Consider the following 12500-nt stretch of genomic DNA (forward strand, 5'->3'; position numbering starts at 1 on the left):
GCCAAACATAACTCATTGAAAGTCATTAGAGGATGACTCGCACGTCGTCTCCTCTACATTATTGAAGTTCCTTTCGCTGTGTTTTATCGGTCTACCATCTGCCATTATCTCCTATCGCCATGAGTAAAGAATAATAACTGCAGTCCGCCCCTGGACTGTGGGAATATACCACTTTGAATAAAGCGCCGGATAAATCCTCCTCCAGGATATTGTACGGAGGTTTGGGGATCCAGAATAATGAACAAGAGATCAAGAGTGTGAAGCAGCAGATTGAAGTGTAATTGTTCAGAGGGAATAAATCAAAAACGTACTTTTAGAAGTACTGCTGGAATACGAATGAGAATCAAGGACGACTCCGGTCCTGGGATCAAACCCTCGTCACTGTCTCTACCAGCGTCATTAACACATCCGTTACCGAAAGTAGTCTGATTTATGCATGAACTCGCCCTGCAAACAAATGTAAACAACAGCAGCATCGCATTCGGGTCTTTGTGAAAAGCTCTTTGTAAGAGTCCTTTCATGGCGGCTGCGTTGTTGTCAACAGAGTCCACCCTGACCGACACACATTGATTCCAGGAGACTCACGTCTGACAGCCGCGTTCAGGCTAAATGCTCTCTGGCAGAATCGGTACAAGGATGTCCTTCTGACAAAAGATGTTGGTAATGGATGTTTGAGAGCGGCCCGGAGGGACCGCCGCCCGCGTTTCATCAGCCAGACCCCGGCTGCCCTTTAACCATCTGGGGCAATTATCTCTGAAGACTAGTGATGTCTCACTGGAGAGCCAGCGACAGATGAAGGACGACGAAGGAGTGATGGTGTGCTGATTGAAGGGGGCCCAGACGAACGTGTTCCCCTTGGCTTGAATCCTTCTTTGAAGGTGGAAAGAGCAGGCCGGTTAGAACCTGTGGGCCTGAAGACCACTACAGGGTATTCAGCCCCAGGCACCTGACCTTAGCGGCTTCCTCATGATAGCATAACCCTCGTCAGAAATGGGAGGACAGAGTTGGTTAGGCCTGCCTGGATCTCGCTTCCCAAACATATCACCGTGACTCAAAATGCACCTTCTTAAAACTGCATCCCTCTCTCTTCACCTCTCTGTCTGCAATTCGTATCCTGACACTCACAATGTCGTTTTCTATTGCCCCATGTTCTTTTATGTTCTGACTTTGTAAAGGCAACTTGACTACCTTGAGAAGCACCATTTAAAGTGTATAGTTATTACCATGATGATTATGATTACTATAGCAGGGAGCGGCGAGTCAAGGTATCTGCCACACAGGCCGGCTTTATCCCCCCGTGTTCCCCCACCTCGATGTACCCAGTGAATACCCCCCCTGTGTGTGTGTGTGTGTGTGTGTGTGTGTGTGTGTGTGTGTGTGTGTGTGTGTGTGTGTGTGTGTGTGTGTGTGTGTGTGTGTGTGTGTGTGTGTGTGTGTGTGTGTGTGTGTGTGTGAAGACGAACACAAAGCAAGACCTGGTTGGAGTAAAAAAGGACTTGAGTTAATCTCGCCCCTGATCCTCCGGGCGTCGCCATGGGGATTTGGCTTTGGCTTGTTCCCTCTCAGTGTGTGGACCCAGTTCGGCTGAGTCATGATTATTACTACGGCGCCAAAGCCGCGGTGAACGAACCAACCGACGCGCTGGCAACTCGGCAGCTAGCTCAGCGTTAGCGTTAGCGCTGAGGGACCGCCGCGGAGCCGCGCGTTACACTGATATAGCGGCGACACCGGCGGTGATTCATTTGTAATACCGGCCCCGACAGAGGTAAATAATCCCCCTCACTAGGAACAAATCCTCTGGTAGTTGGACGCTGGGGGTTAGCAGCAGCTGCAGGATGATGCGACAGAGGAGGAAGACTTAGCGGCGGCTGCTGCTAATCCACGACTGACGGAGAAAACGAGAAGCCTTGCGAGGCTGGTTATAAGACATGGGGAAGTGTGTTTTTCCATGACAGTATTTTGAGCCCAGGTTTGCAAACAATGGTCAGAGCCAAGCAAGCTGTAGTAAAACATGGCACTGTCTTTGGTTATTTAGTTGAAGGTTTGTCTGTGTCTACGCAGTTTGTTTCAGTGATCTTTTGTTGCCTTGTCTGTTTATTCAACATGCTTCAAAGGGCGAGCATCTGATTGGACGTGACTTGAATAAGACCCAGAGGAGGGAGGGATTTGCTTGAGGTTTCCTTCTACTGTAATTGAGTTCCAGGCCCCTTAATGAGGGGCATTATCCAAATTTGGATGATTCAAATTCAATTATGTGCTTGTTTTGTCCGGGGCCAGGAGCTGGCCACAGGTGGCCTCTCGCTGGATCAGCTGCCTGCCACCGGGCTGGAGAGTTACAAACTAAAGTTTCAGCCTCAAATATCTCTGTTCTTTTTCTTTGAACATGAATCGATTCCCTCCCGTGTTTAATTTCCTCTGACTAATTGAACTTGCCGGTTACACTCTGACCGGTGTGTTCTATCCTGCCCCGGCCCTCCGATGATTCAGCTGTTCTTATTATAGAGCAAGATGTTTAATTATAAGCCTATCGGGTAACATTCCCTACCTCGAATAATTCGCATTTCAGTTCCAGCGTCTCAGCTGTGCCTTCCTTTCCCATTCAGACAGTTGAACAAAACAAACCAACTAACAAAAAAAAAAAAAAAAAATGTAATCACCACGCAACAGCATAAGTCAATAAGCGAGCTCCAGGTGGTTGAGTTTCCATAATGATCCTTTAACTGGTATCTTATGAGGCGGAGGAACGCACCACCGCGCCACCGCGCCACAGCACCACCGCCGCCCTGCCCCACCGGAGCTGCGCCTCAGAGCCCCTCCGTCAGGGCGAAACAAGCGCCCCTGTGTTTTAAAGTCTGGCCATTAGTGCTGTGAGTAATAACCAGTGCAGCTGGAGCGGCTACAGCGCAGCCAGATGGTGGGGAACAATGGCAAAACTGATTACAGCGTCTGCACAGTACGGGCGTGAAGAAATCAAAGAGTATAAAAGACAGAAACGCACGAGCGCTGGCGGGAAAAGATAAGGGCTAATTAATTTCATAATACAAATCACAGCCCAACAAAACAAGCATGTCATTTGTTTAAGTATAGGCCTCGAGAAGAGACGAGAGTGGGGAGGCTGGGAACATGTTTACCTCAGGCTGGCTCCCTCGGACCTCTCTCTGGGGGTCTGATACTTGTTTAGGGGGCATGGGAGTCTCCAGGCTGGGATGTGTGACTCCCAGCTAGGCTAGGGGAAGGTAATGAGTTTTCTTGCGTATCAGGGAAAAAATGCAATTTCTGTACTCTTACCGTCATCGGTTCACCGCCCCCGATCGGGGAAACCGAGATGACGGCAAGAAGAAAAACAGCAAAGACCAGGAGCATTTTGACTCATCGTTTGCCACGGCAATATGTGAAAGATGTAACACAAAGGGATGACCGTCGATCACAAGTCCCGCCCTCTCTGTTACCACTAAACCCATGGAACGGACATGGACATCCTGCTAGGAAGTCCCGCCCTCTCTGTTACCACTAAACCCATGGAACCGACATGGACATCCTGCTAGGAAGTCCCGCCCCCTCTGTTACCGTTATACAGAACAGGCCAATCACAAACTGCCTGCAACCTCTCTAGGATGAACAATTGGTGGGATGTGATACCTGGTTGAGATTGGCCCCCACACAGGGTAAAGGTTAAAGCATGATAATAACTATAACAGGAAGTACTACATTCTTCTTCAGATTCCTTGGCAAGATGCCCTCAACCGAAACCTGCTCCTGAATGAAACAAAACTGTCAGATATAAGTGTCTGTGAAATGATGAAATGAAGTGAACATATTACTTCATATTAGTTCAAATGAAATCCTTTGTGGTTTGACGTAGATGGGAGGGAGCTTATGGGGTTATGGGGGGGGGGGTACGGGAGTCCATAAAGGTTTGAGAGCACTGCCTTTACAGCCTCAGCATGATAAAAACATGTTGAGCCCCACTCGGAGTGCGACAGCGACTCTGTTGGTGTTTGTTTGGGGATTTTCTTGGTTTTATTTCAGAGCAGTCGGGCTACAGCAGCACCAGAGAGGCCTGAGGCGTTGATATATTCATCTGCTTCTCCTTCATGGAGCTCTCACTGGGAGGCTTTGAGTTTAGGTGTGTGTGGGTGGGTGTTTGTGTGTTTCTCTGTGTATTTATTGGGCATGTGTGTGTGTGTGTTGCGGTATGTGTGTGTGAGGGGTTTGTGTGTTCATTCGAGAGATTTGTGTGGGCCTGTGTGCATATGTGTTTATTATGCATGCATGTGTCCATATATGTATGCATAAATGTGTTTATTGTACACATGTGTTTGAATGTTTGCATTGTTTGTGTACATTATTCATGTAGTAGTGTGCTTATGACTTCATTGTGCATGGCTGTGTGTGTGTGTGTGCAGGGGCATGTGTTTGTTGTGCTTGTGCTCAAGTGTGTGTGTGTGTGTGTGTGTGTGTGTGTGTGTGTGTGTGTGTGTGTGTGTGTGTGTGTGTGTGTGTGTGTGTGTGTGTGTGTGTGTGTGTGCAGTGTGTGCAGTGTGCATGTGTTCATTATGCGTGTACGTGTGTGTTTGTGAATGCGTGTATGTGTGCTTGTGTGTGTGCATGCATATGTGTGGTTGTGCTTATGTGTGTAAACGTATGTGTGTTTGTGTGTGTGTGTGTGTCTGTGTGTACTTATGTGTGGGAACTTATTTGTGCGTGTGCGTGTGTGTGCATGTGTTCATTATGTTTGTGCTTCTGTGTGTGTGTGTGTGTTTGTTTATGCGTGTGTGTGTGCGCATGCTTGTGTGTGTGAGTTTCTGTATTTTGGGGTGTGTTTGCGTGCATTCGTGTGTGTGTGTTTGTTTGTTTATGCGTGTGTGTGTGTGCGCATGCGTGTGTGTGTGAGTTTCTGTATTTTGGGGTGTGTTTGCGTGCATGCGTGTGTGCGTGTACTCATGTGCGTACTCATGTGTGTGTGCGTGCGTGAGCCTCAGCACCCCGGGCTCTCTGGGAGACAGCCCAGGAGCCCGTGTGTGCATCAGACAGAACACATCTGCATAGGCAGGGCACTGCTGGGGTGCGTTTGTTTATTCCACCGGGGTCCCCCGGGTGCACTGATCAAGTATATCTGTCAGCCAGCTGAAGACTCGCAGGGCAGCTTTTGAACCGTATCAAGGCGCTAAGCAGCCGAGGCAGGAACCCCCGCCGCACAACAACAACAGCCCTGAACAACGGCTCCTCCCCCCCCCCCCCCGGTCTGACATCTGAGAGCTCTAATTACTTCCTTTGGTCTTTAATGTCCTGGAGTTTGACTTGTGTTTGTAGACACACTCGCAAGCATATGCACAAAAACAAATGTGCAGGCACGCACACTTGCAGACAAGCACCGAGGCACACTTGCAGTCACGCACACTTACAGACACGCACACACCCATGCAGACACGCACGCACACGCACACACACACACACACACACACACACACACACACACACACACACAAGCGCACACACACACAAGCGCACACTCTAGCACACATCACAAGTCAGACACACAAACAAAACCCACGAGCCTCCCTGTAATCCATGTATTGCTCCCGTGTCCTGACACTCCGTCCATTTCCGAGGTTAAAGAACCCTTAACCTCTTCACAAAACCACAGACCAAAACATCCGGCACGGAGCAGCGGGAAGAAGAGGAGTGCTTTTGTGTTGCTCTGCACAGACAGTGCTGATTCCAGCTGAAACGCGGCTTACAGCCTCTCTGCTGGCCCCGCGCCAGGGCGCCGGAGAATGAAAATCTCCCTCTTAAGACTTCAAACACACTGTGTTTCCCAAAGGCGACCGCGGCCATACTCCACACGCCAGCAGAAATACAGCAGGTCCTGGTGAGAGAGTGAGGTTGTGTGTGTGTGTGTGTGTGTGTGTGTGTGTGTGTGTGTGTGTGTGTGTGTGTGTGTGTGTGTGTGTGTGTGTGTGTGTGTGTGTGTGTGTGTGTGTGTGAGAGAGTGTGAATGAGTGTGTGTGTGTTTGCGTGTGCGTGCGCATGTGTATGAGTGTGTGTATCTTTTTGTGTGTACGTGTGTGAATGTGTTTGTGTAAGTGTGTGTGAGAGTGTGTGTGTGTGTGTGTGTGTGTGTGTGTGAGAGAGAGTGTGTGTGCGTTCCTGCGTGTGCACATGCGTGAGTGTGTGTATCTCTTTGTGTGAATGTGTGTGTGTGTGTGTGTGTAGGTGCGTGTGTTTGTGAGTGTGTGTTTGAATGTGTGTGCTTGTGTGTGTGTGTGTTTGTGTTTTTTCTGTATATGTGAGTGCATGCGTGCGTGTGTGTGCGTGCATGCTTGCTTGTGTGTGTGCTTGTGTGTGTGTGTGTTTGTGTGTTTTCTGTATATGTGAGTGCATGCGTGCGTGTGTGTGCGTGCATGCTTGCTTGTGTGTGTGTTGAAGCATTGCTGCGTCTGGGCAGAAGAGGACCCAGGGGGAACAGAGACTCTATTCAGCACCATGGAGAGCTCCCAGAACCCGAGGATAAGTTTGAAAGACGCAGAGAGGAACACACAAAGGCTGTACATCGTGAAATATAATTCAATGCAGTATATGACAGAAAATGTATGATACTACATTTTATAAGTCTACCTTTTCATTCAAGTTGTGTTCTTTAATCAATTTTACTTGATTTTTTTTTACGTGAGCAGCAACTAAAATGATTCACATCCAGGTAGTCTTGGGGCACCTGGGCCTATTGCAGAGAGGCAGAACGGCGTCATTGGGTATCAAACGCCATAACTTAGAGCTGGAAGGCCACATCCATTACACTACACAACATAATCTGTATTCAGCTATATTTTTGGTTGTGTTCATCAGGGCATTGTTTGTTGATGCCATAATTAAATAAGCGATAACTGCTGTAATTACCAGGATGTGTACACAGGTAATGAATCTGGTGTACAAAGGTAACATTATGGTGGTGTTGATGTTAAGACCAGTGCTTTACTGGTCCCAGGTCAGATGTCGTTAAACGCAGTCGTTAACACCATCAGTCCAACCAAATCTCCACATGTCAATTACTTTAACGACAGCATGAAAAAGGCGGCAACGCAAAATGATCGAGTGAGGGAGGCGGTGAATAAAAGTATATGAAGCAAAACCCCTGCATCCAAAACAGCCCGATTCCATTCCGGTTAGCGGCTGCCTCATTAAACTAGTGTGCGTGAAGTGTAAAAACAAAATGACCCCCAAAACCATTACATCTCTGAGTCCCCCAACCTGATGGCGTCCTAGTCTCCTTCTCGCTCGGCGAAAACTCCAAAACACACGCTGTGTTCACTTACTTTGAACGACGATGGCCTTTTAATTCATGGCCACGCTGGTGATTGTGATGATGAACTCCTACTGGTTGCTTATCCAAAGCCTGCACTCCGCTGAGCCAATGTTCCCTTTAGTTCGGTGGAACGTGTGTTTTTTAATAACAACCCACCAAACCGAATCACACACTTCTGTTGATGTCCCCCCTCTATCTCCCGCCGCAGAGCCGTCGGGTCAATAGCTGAAATAGTCTCTCCGGCCAGGCATTCATCTTCATTTTAATACTCGCCGCTCGCTGTGAATCACATTTACCTCGTGCGACCGCCACGATCCCACAACCTGAATAATTGATCCAGATCTCCTCTCGAAGGAGTTTAACTACTCTGGAGTAGTGTGAAGGAACAAATCTACTGCAACTGACTCTCAGGTCCTCTGCGACCGCTGAATGGACCGGCGGTTACTTTCTTGTGAGAGGTTTGTTTGCGTTTTCCCTTTCAGCGCCACAGGATAATCAGCCACAGCCACTCTATCGGAACGGGGAAGATAGCGGAGTGACCCGGGGTGTCTGACTCAGAGCTGAGAGGTACTGGATCTAATCCCTCTGTTTCCGCAGCCTCCCCCTCCATGTCCTTGAGCGAGACATCCTTGGCTCGGCCTCACCTGCTCCGTTGCGACCGTATCTGAGCCCCAGTGTTAGGTCACCTGGATTGGAGGCGTCTGCTAAATGACTAAATAGTAATTTCTCATTGCCCGCTTTCTGGCTGAAAGCTAGACTTAAGATAAAATAAAGTGAAACTTTGTGGAGACAAAGAAGGTAAGCCGGAGTAGGTGATTCATCCCGCAGGGGTTGGGAGGGAGGGAGGCGCCGTGGCTAGCTGAAAACATAGCATCGTCTGTCTGCCTCGTGATTAAACTGCCTTAAACTATCAGCGCTATCTAATTACTGTCATTATCATCAATGAGAAACGAGCAGGGCCAGAAATGGCTGGGTTAATTAGCCTTACGGGCCCCGGCAGATTATTTATGTACTGCGCTCGCCTGCGGAGCTCAGATAGCAACTGTTGGTTAACTTCCCTGTGCGGCTTCAAACTTCATCCTGGTCGTTCCTCCTGAGCTTTTGCTCGCTCTTTCTCTGTCCATCTCTTATCTATGTTTCTCTTTGTCTTTCTGCCTTCCTCTGTATTCAATATCCATTCAGTTAAGATTAGGCCATGGAAAATAAACATTTACATTGTGAAAGCTGTTTAAAATATAAGACCCACCATCCTCAATATTGTGTGGCCCCCCTCTTTGCTTTTTTACTGAAGAGTCAGAGTGGAGAGAAACCAAAATTAATGGTCTGTTCATTTCATCTCCATTTAATCATCACAACAGAATCAGATCCAAGTTAAACTGGTTCCGTCTATACTCTCACCTCCTCACTGCCCATGGGCAAGGCACTCATCATAGCTGTAGTTTATCAACCATGCTTAACTTTAATGATTCGACAAACCTCCCTCACATCGTCCTCTCAGACCCTAGAGCCGTTGAAATGATTAACTACAACCAGCAATCATCGCATACTGTGGTTGGGAAGTCAAGAACAAAGAGCCTTCCACAAACCTTTCTTTGTAATGGCTGGAGATCTGAACTCATACTTTGGGATTCATTACTTTAATTAAAGATAGAAAGACAAGGGTGCAATATCAAATCCAATCCTCTCTTCTTAGTTATAACTATTTAAGAAGTGCAGTTTACTGTTTATAATGTATTCTCTATACCCTGTTTATTCTATTTGTCCTCGCTTTAAAATGTACTTTAGCGTCTGTCTGTCTGTCTGTCTGTCTGTCTGTCTGTCTGTCTGTCTGTCTGTCTGTCTGTCTGTCTGTCTGTCTGTCTGTCTGTCTGTCTGTCTGTCGGTCGGTCGGTCGGTCGTTCGGTCGGTCGGTCGATCGGTCGATCGATCGATCCATCTATCTATCTATGAAATGACACTTCCAGATGTCACCACTGGGAATCACCTAAAAATGGAACGTCCCCGATCTCAAGTCTCACTGGTTCTACTGGCTCTGTGGGGTTCCTTACTTCTTGGGCGGGACCTGTCCCACGTTGACCCGGACACAGATGACCTTGCGCGTCTGGACGCCCGTGGAGCAGGAGGTCAGGTCCTCGCCTACGGTGCTGTTGGTGGTCCCGGCGTTGGGGTCCTCCGTGCAGGTCCCCCAGGGGCCCGTTTGCCAGTGGTACACGGTGCAGGCGTGCTCGTTGCAGTTCCTCACTTCCTGCAGAGCGCTGCAGTTTGGACACGGCGCCCCCCCTGGTCAACACAGAGCGTTACATCAGTCAGTTAATGCGTCAAGGTCAGCAGTCAGCCAAGAGAGCAAACTTTAACACGCATCAGTCTAGCGGTCGGTTAATCAATCACCCAGCAGTCAATTTATCAGCCAAGCGTACATCATTCAACCAAGGGATTGATCAGGCTCTCTATCTACTGTATCTATATATGTACTGTATATATAAATAAGTTAGGATGTAACCTAAAGACAGGTAGAAAGATCTACAGGTCTACTATCGCATCAGATTGTCTGAAAAACTCTAAATGCAGGAAAATCTGGTCGCCTCCATATTCCTAACTGTGACCATAATGATGTCTAGGTAACGGTGTGTGGAGAATGTGCGTGACGTCTGTTCTAAATAGCAATGGCGGCCTTACGGTGTGCCAGGAACACAAAGCAGGACACAAGTCGAGCTACCTAAAACCTCCTCCAATCAGATCCTGGAATCCAATGCTCATGCAGCTTATTCAGGTGCCATTGTGTAGAGATGATTGTTCTGGAGCCAAGCTGTCCCTCGCTCTCCCTCTCTTCCTCTAACTCTCTCTTCAACACGCTCTCCCTGTCTGACTCGAAAACGCTCTCTCGCTCGCTAAACCCTCTCGTTCTCTCTTCAACACACTCTCTCCAGTTCCATCAGCATTTATTTTTCGCTCACTGATGATCACACCGAGTAATTAACAGAAAGGTGCAGAGGTCTCTCTGTCTCTTTGTCTTTCTCTCCCTCCCTCTCTGTCTCTCCCTTCTTCCCTCTTCCGTCTGCCTCTCTCCCTCTTCCCTCTGTCTTTCCCTCCTTTCATCTTCCCTCGCTCTCTCCTTCCTTCCCTCCTTCCCTCGTCCCTTTCCTCCCTCCCTGTCTCTCCCTCCATCCCTCCCATCCCTCTCCCCCCTCTCCCCCCTCTCTCTCTCCCCCCCATCCCTCTCCCCTCTCTGTCTCTCCCTCCGTCCCTCCCGTCCCTCTCCCATCTCTCTCTCTCCCCCTCTCCCTCCCCCCCTCTCCCATCTCTCTCTCTCCCCCTCTCCCTCCCCCCCTCTCCCATCTCTCTCTCTCCCCCTCTCCCTCCCCCCCTCTCCCATCTCTCTCTCCCCCCCTCTCCCATCTCTCTCTCTCCCCCTCTCCCTCCCGTCCCTCACCCATCTCTCTCTCTCTCTCCCCCATCCCTCTCCCATCTCTCTCTCTCCCCCTCTCCCTCCCCCCCTCTCCCATCTCTCTCTCTCCCCCCCATCCGTCTCCCCTCTCTGTCTCTCCCCCTCTCCCTCCCCCCCCTCTCCCCTCTCAGTCTCTCCCTCCATCGCTCCCGTCCCTCTCCCCTCACTCGCCACCCCTTGTGTCAGAAGTAATTGACCGTGCTTAATGGCTTCATTTAAATACGTGTTTGAGTGACATTATGGGCTGTGCAGAATTCTCGTTGCCGTGGTTTGTTTTTTTCTCCTCCATTAATTGAAAGCCGTCTGTGTAATGAGAGACAATGATCAACAGAACAGGATGTGGTGGAAGAGCAACAAATCTCACCTTAATGGGGAATCAGCTTTCCTCCCGCTGGTTGGTTAATGCTAACTGGGCTCACTAAAAACTCATTAGGGTGCTAGTTCCAAAGCTAGGTAGCACTAGCGTGATCACAGGCTGTTCTATTAGATAACTGTTATGACTAACTGCTAGCTTTTAAAGCTAGCTAGCACAAGTGTGATAATGAGCTGTTCGTTCGCTAACTGCTGTGATGCTAGGTTTCAAAGCTAGCAAGCACCAGTGTGTTATTGGGCTGTTCCTTTAGCTTACAGCCGTGATGCTAGGTTTTAAAGCTAGATAGCACTAGGATGGCCATTTGAATGTTTCCTTTGCTGGTGCCACGGTCTGGTCTCACCATCTTGGATGTTCGTTTCATATGAGAAGGGAATTTTCAATTTGTTTTTTATATAGATACGATTTTATTTATAAATGCAATACACATCTTGTACACTATGTTCATATTATATTAATGGTGCAATTTGCTGACTCTTTCAGAGTGTCAACACTCAGAATGTATCAGAGGAATTCACTGCTTGTCCACATATCAAATCTGTCTGCCATCGTGGCACACATACACAGCTAGATCCCATCACAACATAAACCCCCCAAATGTATTTTTCATGACGGATATTCGTTCATAGCCTGATCTAACGTTTCTCTTATCTTCCTCAGATGCGATATTAGATAAAAAAAACCTACAAATAAGAAATTGCTACTCTACCGTCGTAGTTTTACAAAAAGAAACACTTTTACCGGAAATCGTTGGAAGTTTTGACAGCCGCGAACGACCTTTAAAAAAACACGAAAAGCAAATTTAATCATATTTAAATTAAACACTTGAAATCATTGTACCATAAAAACAACTAACAGCTAGGATCTGAATCAAAAACTATTAGACTAACAACTGAGGAAGCGAAACTGCGCTACCATTTATGAATTATGATTTCACCCAATTATGAAGAGCTTTAAGGGCATCACGCCAGTAATGGTGTTTATAAAATACTTAATGAATAAACACGAGCAATACTTTATACTGCTTGGCAAGTGTTAACAGGGTTGGAGGGGGTCAAACACAGCTAGGAGCTAACATTAACACACAATCAAGAATGTCGTTATAGAATTACCCTCCATTACTGTGATCCAAGCCACTACCATAGAGGCGACTGTCAGGAGAAAAGCACACACACACACGCACACACACACACACACACACGCACGCACGCACGCACGCACGCACGCACGCACGCACGCACGCACGCACGCACGCACGCACGCACGCACGCACGCACACATGCACACACACAAGCACACACACACACACACACACGCATCAAGACAAAAAAACCACACACACGCATCAACCCACACACACACAAACACACACAGAACCAAAA

General features: G+C 48.1%; 1 protein-coding gene across 1 annotated transcript in view; it reads right to left on the reverse strand.

The window, feature by feature from the left end:
* thsd7ab (thrombospondin, type I, domain containing 7Ab) overlaps nt 1-12500 on the reverse strand; it is an 86092-nt gene that overhangs the window by 47348 nt on the left and 26244 nt on the right. The window contains exon 7 of the mRNA XM_030370385.1: nt 9352-9583. Coding sequence (XP_030226245.1) covers nt 9352-9583 — 232 coding nt within the window. The remainder of the gene's footprint in view (nt 1-9351; nt 9584-12500) is intronic.

This window comes from Gadus morhua, chromosome 11, assembly GCF_902167405.1.
Source record: "Gadus morhua chromosome 11, gadMor3.0, whole genome shotgun sequence".
Taxonomy (NCBI): Eukaryota; Metazoa; Chordata; class Actinopteri; order Gadiformes; family Gadidae; genus Gadus; species Gadus morhua.